The sequence below is a fragment of the Scyliorhinus torazame genome, chromosome 5 (assembly GCF_047496885.1).
Source record: "Scyliorhinus torazame isolate Kashiwa2021f chromosome 5, sScyTor2.1, whole genome shotgun sequence".
Lineage (NCBI taxonomy): Eukaryota > Metazoa > Chordata > Chondrichthyes > Carcharhiniformes > Scyliorhinidae > Scyliorhinus > Scyliorhinus torazame.
The window spans coordinates 173,794,229-173,822,114 of NC_092711.1; the positions used below are offsets into that span (position 1 = coordinate 173,794,229).

A 27,886-nucleotide genomic window follows, 5' to 3' on the forward strand; every position below is an offset into this window, starting at 1 on the left:
CCTCTTCCTTGGCACATGCGCATTCCTGGGCCAGGGGGAGATCACCGAGCTGCTTCTCGCTCTGGCTGGAGCCGTCAGCCGGTTTCTTGGAAACCTTTGTCTCGAGGAGGTACAGGGGAAAACTGGTGGGGGTGGGGCTCCGTGTCCGCGTGCCGGGCCTGCGCACTGAGACCCCAAAACGTCACTGTTGAACAGAGTGATTCTGGGGCTGGTTTAGCATAGGGCTAATTTGCTGGCTTTGAAAGCAGAACAAGGCAGGCCAGCAGCACGGTTCAATTCCCATACCAGCCTCCCGAACAGGCGCCGGAATGTGGCGACTAGGGGCTTTTCACAGTAACTTCATTGAAGCCTACTTGTGACAAGTGATTATTATTATTGGCTGATTCAGGGGTTCTCGTGACGTCACAAAGCGGACGTTGAGGTGAAACTTCCTCCTGTCTCCAACATCTGTGAGTAAAACACTTTCCTTTCTCCCCCTTTCCATTTCTTTTCTCATTCTCACCTTCAATTGGTCACTTGCAGCAACTGAAGGGAAAGGAAATGAATCCAGGGAGGGTGCAGACTCTGGAAAGCTTGGCCCAGGTCTCTCTCTCTCTTAAAGACATTGACATCCTTTGCTCCCTCAGCTTGACACATTTATTTGTCTGGCTAAAAGGATGGTCTCTTTCCCAATGTTCACAATTAAAGGCTGGTTTCCCCAGGAGATGGCTGACATTTAAGGGACAGTAAATTAATATGAGACAGATATGTCTAGTATTTTTAAATGGTACAGATTAGATAATTATGGTTCTGTAATAAAATACATTGATTATTATTTATGGTTGTGTAATATTGAACTGTCCCTATTTCTATATTTCCAGTTATCTCTTCCCTCAGAGGGTTGTTAGTCTCTGGCTTTCTCTTCCACAGGGACCAGTGGAGTCTGGGAGTCACTGAATATATTCAAGGATGAGTTGGATGGACTTTTAACATTTATTTAGTTCTGTTTTTTAAACTTTTTTAAATAATGAATGCAGCAACAGACTAACAGAAATATTGATGGAAAATGGGTATAGTGTAGAACAACTGATATTGCCGCATAAATACAAGCAACACATTGAGAATTAATTTGTAGCAGGATATTTTTGGGACTAGAGCTGCTATGTGAAATGCCGGATCAATTGAACAACCAGTTAACAGGTTAACATAGTGAGTGGGGAAAGAGGGTAAGATTATATAAAAACAGAAGGGTAACAATGCACACCCCAAAATATTACAAAACAGACTAACAGCATAGTCAAATTAAAATAACAGAGATGACGCAGAATCTCTGGAGTGCAGAAGGAGGCCATTCGCTTCATCAAGTCTGCACTGACCCTCAGAAAAAGCACTCACCGAGACAGACTCCCCACCCTATTCCCATAATCCAGTGCATTGATCATCGTCAACCCACCTAACCTAACATCTTTGGACACTATGGGGCAATTTAGCATGACCAATCCACTTAACCTGCACATCTCTGGACTGTGGGAGGAAACCAGAGCACCCGGAGGAAACCCACGCAGACACAGGGAGAAAGCGCATCTCCACACAGACAGCCACTCAAAGAATCGAACCTGCGACCCTGGCTCTATGCAGCAGCAGTGCTAACCACTGTGCCTCACTGTGCCCTACTCTGGGCTCAGTTGAATTGAATTCACTGATGGAAAGCCCTGGAGGAGCAAGTCAGCCAGATTGGAGCCCATGTATTTGAGATAGGGGTCTCATAATTTAACAAATGCATCAGACTTAGAATGAAGTAGACATTAGAAATTCCAATGGGATACATTCCGTAATCAGTCTGTGCCAGTTTTGGATAGAGGGAGAACAGACTGGCCTGCTTCCATATCGAGCCTGATGGATGTTGGGTCTATCGTAACCAAATTCCGTGTGAACCTAAGATGAGAGGCCAATTGATAAAGCCTGATATTCGGGAGACCCCCCCCCCCCCCCTCTCTTGGTATTTGGAGCTTAACAAACTTGAGGTAAGGTTTATTTTTGTTCCAGATAAATGTACTAATCATCCCATTAATTTCCTTAATGACTCTGGTTGACAGCAGTATAGGCAGCATTTGCAGAGGGTACAACAGTCTGGGCAACACATTCATTTTAATGAAGCCGATGGGGGTAGTGGACCCCTGGCGGTTCATGGAGCAGACAGGGCAGTGGATCCCTGGCGGTTCATGGAGCAGACGGGGGTAGTGGATCCCTGGCGGTTCATGGAGCAGATGGGGGCAGTAGATCCCTGGCGGTTCATGGAGCAGATGGGGGCAGTAGATCCCTGGCGGTTCATGGAGCAGATGGGGGCAGTAGATCCCTGGCGGTTCATGGAGCAGATGGGGGTAGTGGACCCCTGGCGGTTCATGGAGCAGACGGGGGCAGTGGATCCCTGGCAGTTCATGGAGCCGATGGGGGCAGTGGATCCCTGGCGATTCTTACACCCGGATGAGAAGGAATTCTCGTTCTTCTCACCAGTACACAAGGTCTACACTCGCATCGGCTTCTTTGTTGTGGGGAAATCGGTGCTTCCAGAAATAGCTAGAGCGGAATAATCCATGATTGTAATCTCAGACCACGCTCCACATTACATGGATGTGAGGTTGGAGACGGGCCAAGCCCAATGCCCCACATGGAGGTTGGACACGACCCTCTTGGCCGACAAGGTCTTCTGCCAGAAAACATCACCGGCCATCGGCAAGTACATCACTAACAACCAGAACGGGGAAGTCTCACCTTCCACATTCTGGGAGGCACTGAAGGCTGTGATTAGCGGAGAAATAATCACCAAAAGGCTCGTAGAGACAGGGAAGAGAGAGCGGTTAGGCAGCAACTGATCAACTCCATTCTGGAGGTTGACAGACGATACTCCGAGGCTCTGACCATAGAGCTTCTGCTGGAGAGGAAGAAGCTGCAAAAGAACTTTCACCTGCTATCCACTAGGAAGGCAGTGCACCAACTCCACCAGACACGGGGGACCTTTTATGAGCACGGAGAGGGCTAGCCGCCTGCTGGTTCACCAGCTGAGAAAGAAGGCAGCCACGAGGGAAATAGTCCAGGTAAAGGATAACAGAGGCAGACTGGTATAATAATCATCTCTATTATTGTCACATGTAGGCTTACATTAACACTGCAATGAAGTTATTGTGAAAATCCCCCAGTCGCCACACTCCGGCGCCTGTTCGGGTACACTGAGGGTGAATTCAGAATGTCCAAATTACTTAACATTATGCCTTTCGGGACTTGTGGGAGGAAACCGGAGCTCCCGGAGGAAACCCGCGTAGACATGGGGAGAATGTGCAGACGCCACACAGTCAGTGACCCAAACCGGGAATCCAACCTGGGACCCTGGCGCTGTGAAGCAAAAATGCTGACCATTGTGCTACCGTGCTGCCCAACCATAGCCATCCCGCAGCCCAACCAAAATAGGTCAACCAAGCATTTGAGGCCTTCTACCGGGAGTATAGTCCTCCGAGACACCCTCCCCCCCCCCCCCCCCCCCGCCCCCCCCCCTCCGGAGAGAGTTCGGAATCTTCTTGGGCTACAAACTCAACCTGGGCAAAAACAAAGATTTCCCGGTGAGGCAGAGAGGGGGAGGGGCAGAGCTGGAGGGCCTCCCAGTTAAAATAGCCCAAAACAAATTCCACTACCTGGAGATCCAGGTTTCCCACGAGTGGACACGGATCCACAAGTGGAAGCTGACCAGTCTGGCGGAGGAAGTCAAATACGTCCCACAGAGATGGGATGGACTCCTGCTTTCCCTGGCGGGGAGGATGCAGATGATCAAGATGAATCGGGCAGCACGGTAGCATAGCGGTTAGTGCAATTGCTTCACAGCTCCAGGGTCCCAGGTTCGATTCCCGGCTGGGTCACTGTCTGTGCGGAGTCTGCACGTTCTCCCCGTGTGTGCGTGGGTTTCCTCCGGGTGCTCCGGTTTCCTCCCACAGTCCAAAGATGTGCAGGTTAGGTGGATTGGCCATGCTAAATTGCCCTTAGTGTCCAAAATTGCCCTTAGTGTTAGTTGAGTGGGGTTACTGGGTTATGGGGATAGGGTGGTGTGGGCTTGGGTAGGGTGCTCTTTCCAAGAGCCGGTGCAGACTCGATGGGCCGAATGGCCTCCTTCTGCACTGTAAATTCTATGAAATTCTATCTATGAATGTACTGCCCAGGTTCTTCTTCCTGTTTCGATCCTTACCGATCTACATCCTCAAGGCCTTTTTCCATTCAATAGATAAGGTGATTATGGCATTTGTGCGGAGGGGCAAGAATTCAAAAATCCCTAAAACAGTACTACAATGGAGAAGAAACATGAGAGGCCTCCCCCCTCCCGAACTTGCAATACTATCACTGGGGAGCCACGACCGAAAGAGTGGGGAGATGGGTAAAGGATCCTGACATGGAATGGTTGATGATGGACGAGTCCTCATGTACAGGAATGATCCTCCGGGCCCTCGTCACGGCAACACTCCCATCCCCGCCAGCACCAGTCCAGTGGTGGGAGCTACCCTGAAAACCTGGAACCAGATGTGGCAGCATTTCAGTCTGACCGATGTGTCCATCATGGCCCCCATCTGCGGCAACCATAGGTTTGCACCAGCCATTCTCAACACCACCTTCAAGAGGTAGAGACAGGATGGGGGAACACTGATGGTTAGGGACTTTTACACGGGAAATAGACTAGCAACCTTAGAGGAGCTGATGGAGAGACTGGACCTACCAAACAGAGATGAGCTGCAGGTCAAAAACTTTCTCCGCAAGGAGACACCAGCACACCCAGAAACCCTGAGAAGCACAGTGCAAGAGGAGTCACTGGACGCAGACAGTCTGGGGAAGGGAAACTGTGGGGTCCTGTACGGACAACTCCTCATCAGGATGCGCTCCTTACTTGACCAAACCCAGGAAAAATGTACAGAAGAGCGAGGGACGGAAATAGGGTGGGGACTCTGGAGCGAAGCACTGAATGGGACCAACTCCACCTTCTCCTACGCAAGGCTAAGCTTCATGCAGCTGAATGTTGTGCACAGAGCATACCTGACAAGAACCCGAATGAGCAGGTTCTTCTCGGAGATGGAGGACAAATGTGAATGGTGTCAGCGGGTCCTGGCAAACCATGCCCACATGTTGTGGGTATGCCCCAGACTTGTCGAATTCTGCACAGACTATTTAGAGGCAATGTCCATGGTTATGAGGGTGGAGCCATGCCCACAAATGGCAGTCTTCGGGGTATCGGACCAGCCAGAACTACTCATGGGGAAGAGGGTGGACGCCCTTGCCTTTGCTTCTCTAATCGGCCGCTGGAGAATCCTGCTCAGCTGGCGATCAGCAGCACCACCCACAGCTGCAGACTGCCTGGCAGACCTATCGGAATTTCTCCACATGGAGAAGATCAAGTTCACCGTCCGAGGGTCAGAGGATGGTTCCCACAAAGTTTGGAGGCCAATCACCAACTTGTTCCAGGACCTGTTTGAAGCCAGCAGCCAATGGAACACTGGGGAGGGAGGTGGGCGTACGGGGGCCAACGGGATCACAGGGAGCAGGCAGGAAAAGTGGGGGAGGGGGGATGGCTACTGGGACAAGGAGGGAGAACCAGAAACGAACTGACACAGAGAGCCTAGAACAAAAACACAAGAAGAGGAACCCCCAAGGGAAGGTTTAAAACAGGACAGGGAGTGCGTGGGGTGGAAGGGGGGAGGCCCATCAATGGGGGGGAAGGGAGGGCACCGTCCACTTGTAAATAACAGATAACTCCCATTGTACAGTGAAGGGCCCAGGAAAGGACCCAGAAACGACGAGTGAAGGGGGCGGAGGGGAGGGACGGGAGATGGGGGGACGGGTGATGGGGTGACCGGCACAAAGGAAATTGACATGCACATTGTAATCGGCAGAGTTACCCTGACTGCTTGGATAGTGTATAATAAGCATTGCCACAAGTCTGCGACTCGATAAAAAAGAGGTGAAAAAAAACTGCCCCATCCAATCCCGCCTCAATTTAAAGTGTTCCTCATAATCCAGATGGGTTTCCTGTAATAAAGCTATGTTGACTTTCTCCGTAAGAAAGGAGAGGATCTTTTTCCTTCTGATAGGGTGATGGATGCCCCGTATATTCCTTGAGAAAATTTGCAGATTAACTGCCGCCATTGGTTAGGCGACAGCGAGACAGGAACAGATTTTCACACCACAATCGGGCGTGCGCCATTACCCCCTCCTCCAACTCTCTTTACACCAGAGGCACCAAAGTCTCCTCAAACTGCTCCTTTCACAGGTAAAAGCCCCGTCTGTACCAGAGTAGGATAAAGTCAACAACACATAAACCCTCCCAAAAGAACAAAAATACAAAAGAATCATGACCACAATAGACCCAAGGGGACATTCCTCAATAAGACTGAGGACCCGGAGGATTAACCCCACGGCCAGACTGTCGTTACCCTCAGGATACCTTCTCCAAGATTAGGAGAAGAAAAGTAACTTTTGTAAATTGTTTTTACAGGATATTAGAAGAGGAGGAATTACAGACAGAAATCTCAAACGTCACGTCTCAATCTGACTGAGTCTCTCAATTCCTTGGAACTGAATATCACCGGACTTTAAATCTAGAAGGAGAAATGTTTGTCTTTTCTGTCGGCTTCAAAACATCAGTATGACTGGAAAAGCCCCGAGACACACACATCCAAGTGAGAGTGTTCCAGAGCACTGACTGTGGAAAGAGCTTTAACCAGTTACGCAGCCTGAAAAAACATCACACCATTCACAGCGGGAGAGACGTTACACGTGTTCTGTGTGTGGATGAGGCTTCAACTGATCGACAAACCTGGAGAGACACGAGGAGACCCCCACCCTGGCGAAACGGTGGAAATGTGGGGACTGTGGGAAGGGATTCGGGGCCCCATCTCAGCTGGAAGCTCATCGGCGCAGTCATACTGGGGAGAGGCCATTCACCTGCTCTGTGTGTGAGAAGGGATTCATTCGGTTATTCGCCCTGCAGACACACCAGCGAGTTCACACTGGGGAGAGGCCGTTCGCCTGCTCTCAATGTGAGAAGGAATTCAGTGATTCATCCGCCCTGCAGATACATCAGCGAGTTCACACTGGGGAGAGGCCATTCACCTGCTCTCAGTGTGAGAAGGGATTCACTACTTCATCCACCCTGCGGAGACACCAGCGAGTTCACACAGGGGAGAGGCCGTTCATCTGCTCTCGGTGTGAAAAGGGATTCATTCGGTTATCCAGCCTGCAGACACACCAGCGAGTTCACACTGGAGAGAGGCCGTTCACCTGCTCTCAGTGTGAGAAGGGATTCACTACTTCATCGAGCCTGCGGAGACACCAGCGAGTTCACACTGGGGAGAGGCCATTCATCTGCTCTCGGTGTGAAAAGGAATTCACTCGGTTATCCAGCCTGCTGGCACACAAGCGACTTCACACTGGGGAGAGGCCGTTCACCTGCTCTCAGTGTGAGAAGGGATTCACTCAATCATCCGACCTACGGAGACATCAGCGAGTTCACACTGAGGAGAGGCCGTTCACCTGCTCTCAGTGTGAGAAGGGATTCACTACTTCATCGAGCCTGCTGACACACCAGCGAGTTCACACTGGGGAGTGGCCGTTCACCTGCTCTCAGTGTGAGAAGGGATTCGCTCAGTTATCCCACCTGCAGAGACACCAGCGAGTTCACACTGGGGAGAAGCCATTCACCTGCTTTCAGTGTGAGAAGGGATTCACTCAGTTATCCCACCTGCAGAGCCACCAGCGAGTTCACACAGGGGAGAAGGCGTTAACCTGCTCTTAGTGAGAGAAGAGATTTAGATATCCATACACCCTGCAGGAACTCTAGCGAGTTCACACCTGGAAGAAGCCATTCACCTGCTCTGAGCAGGGGAGACATTCAATGATCCGTCCCAACTACGGAGACACTAGCAAGTTAATTCTGGTGAGAGACCATTCATCTGCTCTCAATGTGGGGAGGGGGTTTGTGATTCATCACACCTGTTGTGACTCCAACAATTTCACAATAAATTACAGATGTTGGCTCCGTTGTTATTGTTTCTGCTCTCACTGACATCCAGGACTGCATTTTGTTCATTCTGACATCTGGTGAATGGTGATGATTGGAGGGTTTCTTTCTGCTGGACTGGCCGGTCTAACACCTCTGCCTCCGGTGGGCTGACCATTTTTGAGCCTCGTTGCGATTACCTGGTTCCAAGTTTGACGAGGAGCACAGAATGAAAAGGTGTTTGCACGTTGGAAGATATTTAGTTCCCAAAGCAGCCACGTTGCCATGAAGATGGGCTGTGGTGGTTACAGGGTTCTTTTGTCTAATTTATCTGGGTGTTTCTCGCAGAAGGAAACTGTCATGCTATGAGGGGCAAGTTGTCTGTGGTAGATTGGGAAATTACAATAAATATATCACTGAATGTGGCAACGCAGGTGGATAAGGAGCTAAGAAGGCAGACGGCATGCTTGTCTTCATTGGTCGGGACATTGAGTATAAAAATTGGCAAGTCATGCTGCAGCTGTACAGAGCCTTAGTTAGGCCACACGTGGAATATTGCCTACAATTCTGGTCACCACATTACCTAAAGGATGTGGAGGCTTTGGAGAGAGTACGGAGGAGGTTTACCAGGATGTTGCCTGGTCTGGAGGGTATTAGCTATGAGGAGAGGTTGGATAAATTTGGATTGTTTTCACTCGAGCGACGGAGATTGAGGGACGATCTGATAAAAGTTTACACAATTCTGAGTGGCATGGACAGAGTGGATAGTCAGAAGCTTTTCCCAGGTTGGAAAAGTCAATTACCATGTGACAGAGGTTTAAGGTGCGAGGGGAAAAGTTTTAAAAAACATTTTATTAAGGCATTTATACTTTTATAACAATAAGCGATACAAATATAGTGAACATAGTTCAGTGCTTAAACATCCCTCCATCTCCCACTGCTCCCGCCTACTCTAGACACAACATAGCAGAACTCCCCCCTCTCCCATCACCCCCCCTCCCTTTATTGCCTCTGCTGGCAGTTTAGTTTTCTCTGAAGAAGTCGATAAACGGCTGCCACCTCCGAACGAACCCTAACGTTGATCCTCTCAGGGTGAACTTAATTTTCCCAAGTCTGAAGAAACCCAGGCATGTCGCTAACCCAAACGCATGATTTCGGGGGCTTCGAGTCCCTCCATGCTAACAATATCCGTCTCCGGGCTACCAAGGAGACAAAGGCCAAGACGTCAGCCTCTCTCGCCCCCTGAACTCCTGGATCTTCCTCAACTCCAAAAATCACCACCTCTGTACTCGGCACCACCCTTGTTTTTAGCACAATGGACATGACATCCACAAATCCCTGCCAGTGTCCCCTAAGCTTCGGGCATGCCCAAAACATGTGGACATGGTTTGCAGGCCCTCCCGCGCACTTCACGCACCTGTCCTCTATCCCAAAAAACTTGCTCATCCGGGACACCGTCATGTGTGTCCGATGAACCACCTTGAATTGTGTCAGGCTGAGCCTGGCACATGATGAGGACGTGTTGTCTCTGTTCAGAGCATCCTCCCACAGACCCGCCTCTACCTCCCCTCCCAACTCATCTTCCCATTTACACTTTAGCTCACCTAACTGGGTTTCCTCCCACTCCATAAGTTCTCTGTAAATTTCTGAAACCTCCCCTGTGGATAACAGACCTGTGGATAACAGATCAAACTCCATCTGCAGCTTCTGCCGCTCCTTCAAGAACCCTGCCTCCGGTGCTTCAGAATACCTTCTGTCCACCTGGAGTATTTCCCTAACCAGCCTATCCATCTCTACCCGCTACACCTTCTCCCTATGAGCCTGTATCAAAATTAGCTCCCCCCCAACCACCGCCTTCAGCGCTTCCCACACCGCTGCTGCCGAAACCCCCCGTGTCATTTATCTCCAAATAATTCTGGATGGCCTCCCTCACCCACCCGCACACCCCCTCGTCCGCCAACAATCCTACATCCAATCTCCAGCGCGGTCGCTGACCCTACTCCTTGCTCACCCGTAGATCCCGTAGTGCTCTGTGCGCCCTGTCCACCTAGTGTGGGGCATGATCCGATACAACAATCGCCAAATACTCGGTATCCACCACCCCCTCCAGCAAAGCCTTGTTCAAAATGAAAAAAATCAATCCGGGAATACACTTTGTGCACGTCAACCCGCCCCCCCCCCATCAAATCTGCTCCATAAACCCCTTTAGCTCCTTTGCCACGGCTCGCACCGTCCCGGTCCTTGAACTCGACCGATCCAACCTCGGATCTATAACCGTATTGAAGTTCCACCCCCCCACCCCCGCCCCATGATCAGCTGATGCGAATCCAGGTCTGGAATCTTCCCCAACATCCGCCTCATAAACTCCGCGTCGTCCCAATTTGGTGCGTGAATATTCACTCATACCACCGGCAACCCTCCAGCTTCCCACTCACCATGATATACCTACTCCCTGAGTCCGCCACTATATTCCCTACCTCAAATGACACCCACTTATTAATCAAGATCGCAACCCCCTGAGGGGCAGCATGCGGCGCAGTGGTTAGCACTGGGACTGCGGCGCTGAGGACCCGGGTTCGAATCCCGGCCCTGGGTCACTGTCCGTGTGGGGTTTGCACTTTCTCCCCATGTCTGCGTGGGTTTCACCCACACAACCCAAAGATGTGCAGGTTAGGTGGATTGGCCACGCTAAACTGCCCCTTAATTGGAGAAAAATGAATTGGGTACTCTAAATTTATATTAAAAAAAAGATCGCAACCCCCCCTAGTTTTCGAGTCTAGCCCCGAATGAAATATCTGCCCGACCCACCCGTTCCTCAGCCTAGTCTGATCCACTCCCCTCCGGTGTGTCTCTTGTAACATTGCCACGTCCGCCTTCAACCTCTTCAAATGCGGGAACACACGAGCCCTCTTGACCGGCCCATTCAGCACCTCTCACATTCCATGTGATTAGCTTGGTCGGGGGCATCCCCCTTCCCACCGCCGATCAACCATCACCCTTCTTAGGCCAGCCTCCAGCTCGCGTCCCGCGCCTCCTCAGGCCCGTGCCCTGGCACCCACTGTCATTGGCCTCCAATTTGTCTCCCAATGCCAGCCCCTCCCCTGTCAGCAGAACAATTCTCCCCCCGCCCCCCCCACTAACAAAAGTGCAATCCCAACCCACCCATACTAAACTAGTCACCTGCTCGGCCCCCACTGAGCTAGCCCACCCAGCTAGCCTGGTAACCCCCGCCCATGGTGCCAAGCATCCTACTCCCCCATTGATCTCACCCCCCCCCCCTTCCCGCTCGAACAGACGTATGCAAAACATAACAATTCCCAACAAACACAAAGAAGAAAATTCCACCCACCATCCCCCCCACAAGAACAAAGTTAACCCGCATGCAAAACTGAACAGCGGCCCCAAAATTGGACAAAAACACTGCATACACAGCCCATAAAGAAAATAAATTTAGCAGCATAGGCACAGAATTACTCGCCCCCAAGTTCAATGTCCTCCATCACCTGCCAATCCCCTGTCCTTAACAAAGTTCTTCGCCTCATCAGGCGATCCAAAACAACGTTCTTGCCCTTTGTAAGTAACCCACAAACGAGCTGGTTACAACGTGCCGAACTTCACCCCTTTCTTAAAGAGGCCGTTTTAACTTTGTTGAAGCTCAACCTTCTTTTGGCCAGTTCCGCACCCAAGTCGTGGTAAATGTGCAGCTCGTTATTTTCCCATTTACCGCAGCTCGTCTGCCTGGCCCACCTCAAGATCTGTTCCTTATCCAGGAACCGGGGCATTCGTACCACCATTAGTACCACCATCGCCCTCAGCGCCTCATTCAGCCGTGGCTTCCTTGCAAGTGCTCTGTGCGCCCTGCCCACCTCCAAGGGTCGAGTAAACCTTCCCCCAGCAGATTCTCGAACATAAGCGCCACGTATGCCCCTGCGTCCAATCCCTCAATGCCCTCTGAGAGGCCAACGATCCTCAGGTTCTGCCTGTGTGACCTGTCTCCAGATCCTCCACCTTCTCTTGCAGCCTATTCTGGTGGTCCCTCCATTGCCATCGCGGTTAGCTGGTCCTCGTGCTCAGCCACCGCCTCTTCCGCCTTCTGGATCACCTGTCCCGGGGCTTCCAATCTTTGCCCCACCCGTTCAATCCCTGTCTTAATCGGGTCCAGGTACTCTTGTCTTTGCTTGGCGAAGCTCTGCTGAAGGAATTTCACCAGCTGCTCCATTGACCACTGGGCCGGCAATCCCAGTCCCCGAGCCTCCGCCATGTTTTCCTGTGCAGTCTTCACTCCCTTCTTTGCCCAACAATCTCTCCTTTTCAGACCACTTCTGGTCCAAGACTCCATAAACTGGTGGGGGATTCTTCTCCTCTACCTCACCAGTCTCCAATTTTACCAATCAAATCCCCAATACGTCAGGGGAAAAGGTCCCAAAATTCCACCACGAGCGGGAGCTACCAAATAAGCGACCTCTCACTCCATGGCCGCCACCGGAAGTCATCTTTGCCCTTCTTAAGCAACAAGAAGATGGACACCTGCCCCATCGTTTGCGGCAAGGCACCACTGTCCATTGCATCCTTGAACATTAACCATCAAAGGCGGCAGCCTATCCTTAAATCTTTTATAAAATTCAACTGGGAACCCATCTGGTCCCACTGCCTTCCCTGCCTGTATCCTCCCAATCGCCACCTTCACCTTCTCCACCCTTATCGGCTCCTACAACCCTGCCCTCTCCACCCCCCTCAACCTCGGGCACTCTAACCCACCCAGAAACTCCATCATCTTCCACTCCTCCTCTGGTGGCTCCGACTTACACAAGTCCCTATAGAGCTCCTCGAACACCTTTATTAATCTGTTCCGGAGCCTCCACCAACTCCTCCATCCTGTGCAGCACCCGAACTAGCTCCCTTGCTACAGCCTCCCTACATAGCTGACCCACACTCTTCCTTCTCCCCATACTCGGACAGCCCCACTCACCCTTCTCAGCTGATGCACCACTTTCCCTGTGGACAATAGGTCAAACCTCGCCTTCAACTCCTTCCTCTTTGCCAGGAGCCCTGGGTCCTGGTCCCCCACCTACCTCCCATCCACCTCCAAAATCTCTTCCATCAGTTGTTGGCGTTCCTCCCTCTCCTTCCTATCCACCTTGGCCTTAAACAGGATACTCCCCCCCCCCCCCCCCCCCATGACCGCTTTCAGAGCCTCCCAAACCACCGATGAAATGCTGAGCAGAATCTGAGTTGACACCTTGAACCACAATGTCTGAAGAATGGATCTGTGGTTAGAAGAAAGATGTCATTCGACAGTTCGAAGTAGAGTAAATTTGACCTGTCTGGGACACGGGTCAGAAGGAGAATAAGAACCAAGCCTCGAAGATTCCGTTTCAGCAACGACCGAGGATCAACCGGGACAAATGGGTGAGGCTCAGAGAATAGAACAGACCTCCGAGAGGAATGTGGCCAATTCAGTTCAAAGGGGTAATATCTACTTATGTCTGAAGCTCTGACATCACCTCGGTCAGAGTTTCCCCGGTGAGGGGAGCGGCCCCACCCGACGACCCAGCCCCCGCCACCTTCTTTCCTGCAGGACTCACAGCAGCACTCGCCAGCGGACCTTCGCTCGCCCCCTTCTTTCCAGCACCTTTCCTCTGGGACTTCGTCAGCCTCCTTATGACGTCCCACCACAATTCATTTAAAAACTACCCCGAAACTGGGGATAAACGTCCCAAAATCCGAGACTCTCGCAGGAGCCACCTAACGTGTGACATCCACCGACATGTTGTCACCGGAAGTCCCCGGAATGAACAATATCAATATGACACCAGCATCAACATATTAACGACAGGCCATTCATCTGCTCTGTCTGTGGACAGAGCTTCTCTCAGTCAGGCAGCCTGCTGGCACTGGGGAGAGGACATTGAAAAGTGTTCCAGGAGTGGGATGGAATTCAGCCAATCCCCCAGCCTGTTGACACACCAGCGAGTTCAAACTGGGGAGCTGCTGTTTCCATGTTCTCTGTGCGGATAGAGAGTCACTCACTCATCCCACTTCCTGACACACCAGCGACTTCATATTTGACTGCAGGGGTTGGACTCTGCTGAGGGGAATATTCACTCTATCTGAGCCCCTCAGAATTACACACAACTCAATTCAATCTCCCCTCAGCCTCCTCTGTTCCAATGAGAACAACCCCAGCCTCTCCAATCTTTCCTCATAGTTAAAATTCTCCATCCTGGGTAACATCATCATAAATCCCCTCTGCAGCCTCTCTCGTGTGATCACATCCTTCCTGTAATGTGGTGACCAGAACTGTCCACAGTGCTCCGGCTGTGGTCTAACTGGTGTTTGATGCAGTTCCAGCACAATGTCCCTGTTCTTATAATCTTGGCCCTCGGCTACCAAAGGAAACTATCCCACCTGCCTTCCTAAGCACTGATGACAGAGAGTGAGAGGCAGCTGAGAGAGACAGAGGGAGAGAGAGGCACCAGAGAGAGAGGAGCACCAGAGACAGACAGGCAGGAGAAATATAGAGGAGAGAAGAGAGGGAGAGTCACCCTCGTCAGTAACAAAAATAAGTCATGAAATTGAGTTCAGACACGGATCTGCATGAACTGACACCACTTTACTGACAGATTGCCAAGGTAGTCACTGTACTTGAATCAATGTTATTCACTTTTGGAATTGAATGAATTAAGGGTCAGATTAACTATATCACCTCCAGTATCAGATAGGTCTGTTTAATACAGAATAGGGTTAAACCCAGTGTCCAATATTAGAGGTCTCTGTGGCTGTTGGATGCCTGGTTTCACTGTACAGCTGACGAGCCCACAGCTTCACTGAACTCGTCTACCCAGGGTCTGTTTCTCAACCCTCATCATAACAGATTAACTGGTTAGCTATTTATATATGGTCATCATGGTCGGACAGTGTGGTAGTACCAGGTATTGCGGTACCAAAGAGGCTGATGACCATTGGTTCGACCCAGGAGTCTACCATTGGCTGTTGTTACATAGCTCCGCCCTGACAGGCAGAGTATAAGAAACGGTGCGTCCCAGCAGCCTTCACTTTCTGTACCGAAGCTGCTGGGGAACAAGTTCGAGTAGATTAAAGACTTCAGTTATAAAATCACTTAGTCTTGAGTGTAATTGATTGCGCATCAATTTAATCTACTAGACTGAAACTGGAAGGATGGATCTCCGAATCAACCCAGAGTGCCTTCAACTCAGCCCCCATGCGGAGAACTCGGCTGTAATATTTCAACACTGGCTGGCGTGCTTTAAAGGCGACCTCTTTTTTTAAAAAAATGTTTAAGAATTTTTAACAGAATTTTCAAACATATAAACAAACCCCCCCCCCCCCAACAAAAAAGAAGAAAAAACTCACAAAACAGGACATAAACATGGCAAATCAATATGATACAGAACTTTGTACATTGGATTCCTCCCGTACATTTCAGTTTTCCGGATCGTTTATGTTTTTCTTGCACAGATGACCCCCCTAAGAACCCCCCTTCCCTATCCCCCCCCCCCCCCCCCCCCCGGGTTGCTGCTGCTGTCGACCGAACTTCATCTAACGTTCCACGAGATAGTCTAGGAACGGTTGCGACCGCCTGGAGAACCCCTGCACAGACCCTCTTATGGCAAATTTTATCATTTCCAACCTGAGAAACCTTGTCATATCATTTATCCATGCTTCCACACTGGGGGGCTTCGCATCTTTCCACACTAACAAGATCCTTCGCCGGGCTACCAGGGACGCAAAGGCCAGAATGCTGGCCTCTTTCGCCTCCTGCACTCCCGGCTCGTCCGCTACTCCAAATAGTGCTAGCCCCAGCTTGGCTTGACCCGGACTTTCACCACCTTAGATATAGTTCTCGCAACTCCCTTCCAGAACCCATCCAGTGCCGGGCATGACCAAAACATATGGACATGGTTCGCCGGGCTTCCTGAGCACCTCCCACATCTGTCCTCCACCCCAAAGAACCTACTCAGCCTCACTCCCGTCATTGGGGGGAAGGGAAAGTCAGGGAACCAAGAGGTGAAGTAATCAGTGGGAAGAGTAGCTGCTTAGGAATACAAAAAAGCACGAAAAGACAAAACTCAGGAGAGGTTACAATAGTCCCCATCCCACAAAATATGACAGTGTATGGAAAGGCTCAGTAAACCAAGGTCCACCACACTAAGAAAACAAAAAGGGACGGTCAATAGAGAATTAAAGGTGCTATATTTAAATGCGCGCAGTGTACGGAACAAGGTAGATGAGCTTGTGGCCCAGATTGTGACTGGCAGGTATGATGTGGTAGGCATCACAGAGACATGGTTGCAGGGGGTTCAGGACTGGCATTTAAACATCCAGGGATTCACAACCTATCGAAAAGACAGGGAGGTGGGCAGAGGGGGCGGGGTTGCCTTGTTAATTAGGAATGAAATTAAATCAATAGCACTAAATGACATAGGGTCAGATGATGTGGAGTCTGTGTGGGTAGAGTTGAGGAACCACAAAGGCAAAAAAACCATAATGGGAGTTATGTACAGGTCTCCTAACAGTGGTCAGGACCGGGGGCACAAAATGCACCACGAAATAGAAAGTGCATGTCAGAAAGGCAAGGTCACAGTGATCATGGGGGACTTCAATATGCAGGTGGACTGGGTAAATAATGCTGCCAGTGGACCCAAGGAAAGGGAATTCATTGAATGTTTACAGGAGGGCTTTTTGGAACAGCTTGTGATGGAGCCCACAAGGGAACAGGCCATTCTGGACTTAGTGTTATGTAATGAGCCAGACTTGATTAAAGATCTTAAAGTAAGGGAGCACTTAGGAGGCAGTGATCATAATATGGTAGAATTCAATCTCCAATTTGAAAGAAAGAAGGTAAAATCAGATGTAAAGGTGTTACAGTTAAATAAAGGTAACTACAGGGGCATGAGGGAGGAACTGACGAAAATCGACTGGGAGCAGAGCCTAGTGGGAAAGACAGTAGAACAGCAATGGCAGGAGTTTCTGGGAGTAATTGAGGACACAGTTCAGAGGTTCATCCCAAAGAAAAGAAAGGTTATCAGAGGGGGGATTAGGCAGCCATGGCTGACAAAGGAAGTTAGGGAATGCATCAAAGCAAAAGAGAAAGCCTATAATGTGGCAAAGAGTAGTGGGAAGTCAGAAGATTGGGAAGGCTACAAAAACAAACAGAGGATAACAAAGAGAGAAATAAGGAAAGAGAGGATCAAATATGAAGGTAGGCTAGCCAGTAACATTAGGAATGATAGTAAAAGTTTCTTTAAATACATTAAAAACAAACGGGAGGCAAAAGTTGACATTGGGCCGCTCCAAAATGACGCTGGTAATTTTGTGATGGGAGACAAGGAAATAGCTGAGGAACTAAATAAGTACTTTGCGTCAGTCTTCACAGTAGAAGACATGAGTAATATCCCACCAATTCCGGAGAGTCAGGGGGCAGAGTTGAATATGGTAGCCATCACAAAGGAGAAAGTGCTAGAGAAACTAAGAGGTCTAAAAATTGATAAATCTCCGGGCCCAGATGGACTACATCCTAGAGTTCTAAAGGAGATAGCTGAAGAAATAGTGGAAGCGTTAGTTATGATCTTTCAAACGTCACTGGAGTCAGGGAAAGTTCCAGAGGATTGGAAAATCGCTGTTGTAACCCCCCTGTTCAAGAAGGGAACAAGGAAAAAGATGGAAAATTATAGGCCAATTAGCCTAAGCTCGGTTGTTGGCAAGATTCTAGAATCCATTGTTAAGGATGAGATTTCTAAATTCTTGGAAGTGCAGGGTCAGATTAGGACAAGTCAGCATGGATTTACTAAGGGGAGGTCGTGCCTGACAAACTTGTTAGAGTTCTTTGAAGAGATAACAAATAGATTAGACCAAGGAGAGCCAATGGATGTTATCTATCTTGACTTCCAAAAGGCCTTTGATAAGGTGCCTCACGGGAGACTGCTGAGTAAAATAAGGGCCCATGGTATTCGAGGCAAGGTACTAACATGGATTGACGATTGGCTGTCAGGCAGAAGGCAGAGAGTTGGGATAAAAGGTTCTTTTTTGGAATGGCAACCGGTGACGAGTGGTGTCCCGCAGGGTTCAGTGTTGGGGCCACAGCTGTTCTCTTTATATATTAACGATCTAGATGACGGGACTGGGGGCATTCTGGCTAAGTTTGCCGATGATACAAAGATAGGTGGAGGGGCAGGTAGTATGGAGGAGGTGGGGAGGCTGCAGAAAGATTTAGAGAGTTTAGGAGAGGGGAAATCGCTGATGAAATTCAACGTGGCCAAGTGCGAGGTCTTGCACTTTGGAAAAAAGAATAGAGGCATGGACTATTTTCTAAACGGTGACAAAATTCATAATGCTGAAGTGCAAAGGGACTTGGGAGTCCTAGTCCAGGATTCTCTAAAGGTAAACTTGCAGGTTGAGTCCGTAATTAAGAAAGCAAATGCAATGTTGTCATTCATCTCAAGAGGCTTGGAATATAAAAGCAGGGATGTACTTCTAAAGCTTTATAAAGCATTAGTTAGGCCCCATTTAGAATACTGTGAGCAATTTTGGGCCCCACACCTCAGGAAGGACATACAGGCACTGGAGCGGGTCCAGCGGAGATTCACACGGATCCCAGGAATGGTAGGCCTAACATACGATGAACGTCTGAGGATCCTGGGATTATATTCATTGGAGTTTAGGAGGTTGAGGGGAGATCTAATAGAAACTTACAAGATAATGAATGGCTTAGATAGGGTGGATGTAGGGAAGTTGTTTCCATTAGCAGGGGAGACTAGGACCCGGGGGCACAGCCTTAGAATAAAAGGGAGTCACTTTAGAACAGAGATGAGGAGAAATTTCTTCAGCCAGAGATTGGTGGGTCTGTGGAATTCATTGCCACAGAGGGCGGTGGAGGCTGGGACGTTGAGTGTCTTTAAGACAGAAGTTGATAAATTCTTGATTTCTCGAGGAATTAAGGGCTATGGAGAGAGAGCGGGTAAATGGAGTTGAAATCAGCCATGATTGAATGGTGGAGTGGACTCTATGGGCCGAATGGCCTTACTTCCGCTCCTATGTCTTATGGTCTTATGGAAGAGAGTATGTCCGAGGTACATTGGGTCCTTAATTATTCTGGCTGCCTTTCCGAAGCAGCGGGAATTTTATACAGAGTCAATGGATGGGAGGCTGTTTTGCGTGATGGATTGGGCTACATTCACGACCTTTTGTAATTTCCTGCGGTCTTGAGCAGAGCAGGATCCATACCAAGCTGTGATACAATCAGAAAGTTTGCTTTCTATGATGCATCTGTAAAAGTTGAGAGTCGTAGCTGACATGCCAAATTTCCGTAGTCTTCTGAGAAAGTAGAGTCGTTGGTGGGCTTTAACTATAGTGTCAGCATGGGGGGACCAGGATAGGTTGTTGGTGATCTGGACACCTAAAAACCTGAAGCTCTCAACCCTTTCTACTTCTTTCCCATTGATGTAGACAGGGGCATGTTCTCCACTACGCTTCCTGAAGTCGATGACAATCTCCTTCGTTTACATTGAGGGAGAGATTATTGTCGTCGCACCAGTTCACCAGATTCTCTATCTCATTCCTGTACTCTGTCTCGTCATTGTTTGAGATCCGACCCACTATAGGGGTGTCATCAGCAAATTTGAAAATCGAGTTGGAGGGGCGGGGAATATTTTGATGCAGCGAATGGTAATGACCTGGAACTCGCTACCTGTAAGGGGAAGGTGTTGTGTGGAAATGAAGACAATGCAGGATTTCAAATGGAAATTGGATCGGCATTTGAGGGAACTAAATTGCAGGGCTGCAGGGATAGAATGGGGCACTGGGAACATATAAGCCATGACAGAGTCAATGGATGGGAGGCGGGTTTGTGTGATGGACTGGGCTGTGTTCACGACTCTGTAGTTTCTTACGGTCTTGGGCCGAGCAGTTGCCAGGCCAGGCTGTGCTGCAGCCAGATAGGATGCTTTCTATGGTGTATCTGTAATAATTGGTAAGATTCAATGTGGACATGCTGAATTTCCTTAGTTTCCTGAGGAAGTATAGGCGCTCTTGTGCTTTCTTGGTCGTAGTATCGACGTGGGTGGACCGGGACCGATTGTTGGTGATGTGCACACCGAGGAATTTGAAGCTGTCAACCATCTCCCCCTCGGCACCATTGATGCAGACAAGGTGTGTACGATATTTTGCTTCCTGAAGTAAATGACCAGCTCCTTAGTTTTGCTGACATTGAGGGAGAGATTGTTGTTGTTACACCATGCCACTAGGTTCTCTATCTCCCTCCTGTACTCTGACTCATCGGTGTTTGAGATCCGATCCACTACGGTCGTGTCATCAGCAAACACATAGGTGGAGGTTGAGCCAAATTTTGCCACACAGTCGTGTGTGTACAGGGAGTATAGTGAGCTAAGTACGCAGCCTTGTGAAGCACCGGTTTGGAGGACTATCGTGAAGGAGGCATTGTTGTTTATCCTTACTGATTGTCGTCTGTGGGTCAGGAAGTTGATGATCCCATTGCAGGGAGAGGAGCCAAGTCCTCGGTTTTGGAGTTTTGATATGAGCTTGCCTGGGATTATGGTGTTGAAGGCGGAGCTGTAGTTAATGAATAGAAGTCTGACATAGGAGTCCTTGTTGTCGAGATGCTCCAGGAATGAGTGTAGGGCCCGGGAGATGGCGGTGGCATCTGTGGTGGACAGGTAGGGCCATGGCGTCTGCGGTGGACCGGTTGCGGTGGTATGCGAATTGCAGTGGATCAAGGCACTCTGGGAGTCTGGAGTTGATGTGTCTCATGGCCAACCTCTCGACGCACATCATAATGATCGATGTCAAGGCCACCGGATGGTAGTCGTTGAGGCATGTTGCCTGGTTCTCCTTTGGCACCGGTATGGATGGTGGTCTTTTTGAAGCAGGTGGGAACCTTGAAACGGAGTAGGGAGAGATTGAGGATGTCCGGAAACACATCCGCCAATTGGTCCGTGCAGGACCTGGGTGCACGACCAGGGATCCTGTCAGGACCCACCGCTTACCGAGGGTTCACTTTCAAGAAGGCCAATCTGACTTTGGAGGCTGTGACGGTGGGTATGGGTGTGCCCAAGGCTGCTGGGGCAGTTAGACCATAAGACATAGGAGTGGAAGTAAGGCCATTCGGCCCATAGAGTCCACTCCACCATTCAATCATGGCTGATTTCAACTCCATTTACCCGCTCTCTCTCCATAGCCCTTAATTCCTCGAGAAATCAAGAATTTATCAACTTCTGTCTTAAAGACACTCAACGTCCCGGCCTCCACCGCCCTCTGTGGCAATGAATTCCACAGACCCACCACTCTCTGGCTGAAGAAATTTCTCCTCATCTCTGTGCCAGTTGACAAAGGCTTGTTGGTTTCCTGCTGAAGTGAACATAGAATGCATTGAATTAGTCTGGTATTGTCTTTTGATGTCCCTGTTCGCTTTGCAGAGGTCGCATCTAGATTTCTTGTATAGGTCAGGGTCACCTGTCTTGAACTCCTCAGATATGGCCTTCCGAATCTCCCGATTAAACCATGGTTTCTAGTTGGGTAACAAACGTACTACCTTCTTCACGCAATCTTCTACCCACTTGCTGATGAAGTATGTGATGGTGCTGGCATACCCGTTTAGGTTGGCTGCTGAGTTCTTGAATATGGACCAGTCCACTGACTCCAAGCAGACACGCAGGAGCTCTTCCGTTGCCGCAGACCAGCATTGCACAACCTTCTTAATTGGATTCTCCCGTTATGTTTCTGCTTGTATGCCGGGAGAAGGAGCACCGTCTTGTGGTCCGATTTCCCGAAGTGCGGTTGGGGGATGGATCGAGAGGCGCCCTTGATGTTTGTGTGGCAGTGGTCAAGGATGTTGGGGTCCCTGTTGGGACAGGAGATGTGTTGGTGGAATTTTGGCAGTACACTCTTGAAGCTGGCCTGGTTAAAGTCCATGGCCACAATGAACAAGGCCTCCAGGTATTCTACTTCATGGTTAGGTGTGACCTCGCTCATGTTTCATCAGATTTGATGAGGTTCTAAACCTCTTTGTACAGTGAGAGCAGCTGAACGGTCTCTCCTCAGTGTGAAGGCGCTGGTGGATCATCAGCACCTGAGAGCTTTTAAACCCACTCCCACAGTCAGAGCATTTAAAAGGGTCTCTCATTGGTGTGAGTGACATTGTGGCTCAGCAGGCTGGATAATTGACTGAATCCCTTCCCACACACAGTGCAGGTGAATGGCCTCTCCCCAGTGTGAACTCGCTGGTGTGTCTGCAGGTGGGCTAACCGAGTGAATCCCTTATCACACACAGTGCAGGTGAATGGCCTCTCCCCGGTGTGAACCCGATGGTGGACCAGCAGGTTGGGTAACTGAGTGAATCCCTTCCCACACACCGAGCAGGTGAATGGACTCTCCCCAGTGTGAACTCGATGGTGTCTCTGTAGGTGGGATAACCGAGTGAATTCCTTCCCACAGTCCGAGCAGGTGAATGGCCTCTCTCCAGTGTGAACTCGTTCGTGTCTCCGCAGGTTGCCAATGTCAGTGAATCCTTTTCCACACTGGGAGCAGGTGAATGGCTTCTCTCCAGTGTGACTCCGTTCATGCCTTTCCAGCTCATGTGGGGCTGTGAATCCCTTCCCACGTACAGAACAGGTGAACGGCTTCTCTCCAGTGTGACTGCGTTGATGCCTTTCCAGCCCGAACGGGCCTTTGAATCCCTTCCCACAGTCTTCACAGTTCCATGGTTTCTCCATGGTCCGGGTGATCTTGCGTCTCACCACGTTGGACGATCAGTTGAAGCTTCGTCCACACACAGAACACGTGTACAGTCACTCCCTGATGTGAATTGTGTGATGCTTTTTCAGACTGTGTCACTGGTTAAAGCTCTTTCCACAGTCAGTGCTCTGTAACAGTCTCACTCGGGTGTGTGTGTCTCAGTGCTTTTCCAGACACACTGATGTTTAAAATCTTTTGAAGCAGACAGACTAGACAAACATTTCTCCTTCTAGATTCAAAGACCGATGATATTTGGTTCCCAAGAATTGTGTGACTTAGTCAGTTCTTGACGTGATATTTAGTTTGAGATATCGGCCTCAAGCCCCTCTTATTCTAAGTTCCTGCAAGAAGATTTGACAAAAGTCATCACTGTCAGTACAGGCTAGAAATTCAGAACAGACAATTCTAGTTTCTATCGAACATTGTTTGCTCTCTCTCTTTCCCTCAAATTCCCTAAATCTCCATTCCACACACTCTCCCTCCATTCTCACTCTGCTGTATCTAATATTCCCCCTCCCAATTCTCCTGAAGACACTGAATCGGGCTGATTGACACATCCATGCTCACTGCTTCCTGTCCTGGACACAGAGGCTGCCAGACAGATATATGTCTATGTTACTGGACGATAAATGTGTGTAATGTACAGACTGGATTCACTTCCTTCCCCTCCCAATTCTTATGAAGGTGCTGATTGATGCTGATCAACAAATCTAAACTCATTACAACCCGTACAAGAGTAGAGACTCTCTATCTAAATACATTTACTGATTAGAGATAGGGAGATCCTGAGGAAGAATTTTATTTAGTCATGGAGTGGTCATGAACAGGAACCCACTACCCACAAGGGTTGTGGAAGTCGAGATGATCAATAATTCAAAATAAAATATGAAGAAAATAAACTATCAGGTGAACAGGGATATCGAGGGGGAATGGGACTGACTGGATTGCTGTACAGAGAGTCAGCATTGACTTGAGTTACCAAATGGATTCTGTCAGTGCTGCAATGACTGTATGATTGGAAATATATAATGTAGGTACAGCACTATATTACACAAATAGAAATAATAATACATGTATTTTATGACAGAACCATCAATAATATATCTAATACATTCCATATAACGCTAGATATATCTCTGTCCAATATAAAAAAATTAAAAATTCATTTACGGGATGTGGGAGTCGCTGGTTCAGCCAGCATTTATTGGCTATCCCTAGTTACCCTTCAGAAGGTGGTGATGAGTTGCCTTCTTGAACCGCTGCAGTCCTTGAGTTGTAGGTACATCTCCTGTGCTGTCAGGGAAGGAGTTCCAGGATGTCGCCCCAGCAACAATGAAGGAAGGGCGATATATTTCCAAGTCCGTCTGGTGAATGACTTGGAGGCGAACCTCCAGGTCGTGGGGTTCCCAGGTATCTGTTGCTCCTGTCCTTCTAGATAGTAGTGGTTGTGGGTTTGGAAGGTGCTGTCAGAGGAACCTTGGTGAGTTACCGCAGTGCACATTATAGATGGTATACACGGCTGCCACAGTTTTCCAGTGGCGAATATTTGTGGAATGGGGAGCAGTCAAGCAGGCTGCTTTGTTCTGGATGGTGTAGAGCAGCATCTTGAGTGTTGTTGGAGCTGCACTCAACCAGGCAAGTGGTGATTATTCTATTACACGCCTGACTTGTGCCTTGTTATGGTTTGGGGACTGGCTTTGGGGGTCAGGAGGTGCGTTACTCGCTGTAGTCTTTGACCTGCCCTGGTGGCCACCGTATTAATATGACTGGTCCAGTTCCGTTTCTGATCAATGGTAACCCTCAGGATCTTGGTTGTGGGGATTCAGTGATGGTAATGCTACTGAATGTCAAGGGGCGGTGGTTAAATTCTCCTTTGTAGAAGATGGTCATTGCCTGACACTTGTATAGCACAAATGTAACTTGCCACTTATCAGCCCACATCTGGATACTGTCCCGGTCTTGCTGCATTTGGACTTGGACTGCTTCATTATCTGAGTTGTCGCGAACTGTGCTGAACATTGTGCAGTCATCCACAAACCCACTTCTCACCTTATGATGGAAGGGAGGTCATTGATGAAGCAGCTAAAGATGGTTGGGTCTGGGAATGTGCCCTGAGGAACTCCTGGAACTGAGATGATTGACCTCCAACCACCGCAACCATCTTCCTTTGTGCCAGGTATGACTCCAACCAACAGAGAGTTTTCCCCAATTCCCATTGACTCCAGTTTAGCTGGGGCTCCTTGATGTCATACTCGGTCAAATGCTGCCTTGATACCAAGGGCAGTCACTCTCACCTCACCTCTGGCATTCAGCTCTTTCATCCATGTTTGAAAGCTGTAATGAGGTCAGGAGCTGAGTGACCCTGGCGGAACCCAAACTGAGCGTCTGTGAACAGGTTATTGCTCAGTAAAGTGCTATTTGATTGCACTGTTGATGACTCCTTCCGTCAGTTTGCTGATGATGGAAATAAACTGATAGGGAAGTAATTGGCTGGGTTGAATATGTCCTGTTTACTGTCCGCTTAAATGTCAGCTATCTCCTGGGGAAAGCAGCCCTTTAATTGTGAACATTGGGAAAGAGACCATCCTTTTAGCCAAACAAATAAATGTGTCAAGCTGAGGGAGCAAAGGATGTCAATGTCTTTGAGAGAGCGAGAGACCTGGGCCAAGCTTTGCAGAGTCTGCACCCTCCCTGAATTCACTTCCTTTCTCTACAGTTATTGCAAGTCACCAATTGAAGGTCAGAATGAGAAGAGAAAGGAAAGTATTTTACTCACAGATGTTGGAGACAGGAGTCTGTGTGCAGCTCAAGCTCATTCAGGGTCGGAGGAACAACAGCTTTGCTCGGCAGAAACCTCCATGTCCAGCTTCGCATTGAGACAATGGGGGAGATCTGATTGGCGGAGAAGCAGGGTCCTTCCCTCCAACCTTCCTATTGGTCACAACTCAGCAGTGTCACCGGAGGTGAGCTCCCTCTGCACATGCGCAGAGTCCCCTCTCCCTGAGACCATGCGCAGTCCCGGGTCGGGAGAGAGGGAGTCATCGATAACCGGAACTGTCAGCCGGTTGCCTGGAAACCTTGTCTTGAGGATGGGTCGGGGAGGGGAGAAAAACGTACGGGGGCGGGGCTCCTGTATCCGCGCGCCGGGCGGGTGCACTCAAATGCAGTGACGTCACTGCGGAACGGATTTATTCCTTTTGGTTGAATTAGAGGACGAGCTCCTTTGTGATGTCACAATGTGGAGGTTGGACAATGAGTTTCAGACTAAAACTTCCTCCTCTGGGCAACATCTGGGAGCAAATCAATGTCTGCCGCTTTCATAAGGTCATAAGATATAGGAGCAGAATTAGGCCATTTGGCCCATCGAGTCTGCTCCGCCATTTGATCATTGCTGATTTCATCCTGGCCTTAACTCCACCGTCCTGAGAGTTCTTCAGAACCCTTCAACCCGATTAAAAATCTGTCTAACTCCTCCCTAAATTTACTCACTGTCCCAGCTCCACCGCACTCTGGGGTAGTGAATTCCACAGATTCACAGACCTTGGGAGAAGCAGCTTCTCCTCAACACTGTTTTGAATTTGCTACCTCTTATCGTAAGACTATTACCTCTCGTTCTGGAATGCCCCACAAGAGGCAGCAGCCGCTCCAAGTCTACTTTATCTTTCCATTTCTTTCCTCATTCTGAGGGGACATTGGTGACTTGCAGCAACTGAAGAGAAAGGAAGTGAATCCCGTCTGTATGTTGCACACATTTTGAGTTCAGTAATGTAGACATATTTCGGTCTTGCAGCCTGCATGGAGATTTTCAGGCCTCTGTCCAGGACGGGAAGCAGTTAGCATGGATCTGTCAGTCAGACTGAATCAGCACCTTTAGAGAATTGGGAGGATGAATATTACAGCAGAGTGAGAATGGAGAAAGTGTGTTGGATGGCGATTTACAGCTTTTGAGGGATGAGAGAGGAAAGAATGTTTCATAGGAACTAGAATTGTCTGTTCTTAATTTCCATTTGTTTTACAGGATATTAGATGATTTACCGAAAAAAAAAGACTTCAGGATTTGGAAGAGTCACTTGGTTGTGGGCAGCATGGTGGCACGGTGGTTAGCACTGTTGATTCACAGCTCCAGGGTGCCAGGTTTGATTCCCGGCTTGGGTCACAGTGCGGAGTCTGCACGTTTTCCTCGTGTCTGCATGGGTTTCCTCCGGGTGATTATTATTATTATTTATCAGGACCTGAATATCATCAGGAGAACCAACACTGCAAAAGACACTTCTGGAGTTAAGGATTGCCAGTCAGGCAAAGGAATAGAATGGAAGTAAACACAGGAACGAAGAATCACATTGGGCAGGTTCCAGGAGAATTGAGTGACAACTTCAGCGACGTAACCATGGAGTGTGATTTTTGATTGTCTTAAAAGTAAAAGGGCAACGTTCTGTTTATAGTTGAAGCGATACATTCCCTATAAAAATAGTGTTTAGGCATTGTTGCTTCTAGTTTGTATGTTGCAGTAAAAGTCATAAACTTGAAGTTTTTGTCTTATGATTCTTTAGTTTGTTCACTGGGTTTAGAATTTACCTTTTGAAGTTACTGATCTTTTCAGAGATCTTACACAGTTGATCTTGAGTTACAAGTTTCAACTTCCCATTTAAGCCTCAGGAAACTTGCTGTCTCTCTGTTGCTCATGTCAGTGACAGCCCAGTAACAGAGCTGAGGGCTGGAGATGCTGTGACCCCTTGTAGGAGCTGGAATCAGTAGAAAGAACCATAGTTTCTGATTGAGCTTTGTGTGAGCTGTCCGACCATGATGATATAAACAATAGCTAACCAAGTAATATGTTGTGATGAGGGTTTAGAAACAGACCCTGGGTAGACAAGTTAACTGAAGCTGTGGGTTTGTCAGCTGTACTGTGAAACCAGGCATCCAACAGCCACAGAGACCTGTAATATTGGACACTGGGTTTAACCCTGTTCTGTATCAAACAGACCTATCTGATACTGGGGGTGATATAATTAATCTGACCCTTAATTCATTCAATTCCAAAAGTGAATAACATTGATTCAAGTAAATTGTTTGCTCTGTTAATCTGTGAATAAAGTGGTGTCAGTTCATGCA

General features: G+C 48.9%; 1 protein-coding gene and 1 long non-coding RNA gene across 2 annotated transcripts; both read left to right on the forward strand.

Moving 5' to 3' along the window:
- On the forward strand, positions 1-27,886 carry LOC140420712 (uncharacterized). Its single transcript, XR_011946525.1, has 2 exons — positions 1-109; positions 26,793-27,886. It is a non-coding gene; the product is annotated as an uncharacterized lncRNA (long non-coding RNA).
- On the forward strand, positions 6,815-8,048 carry LOC140422560 (uncharacterized; the record flags this gene model as incomplete). The annotated part of the gene is made up of 1 exon (XM_072507573.1): positions 6,815-8,048. A coding segment is annotated over one exon (987 nt), but the record flags the coding sequence as incomplete, so codon positions are not given.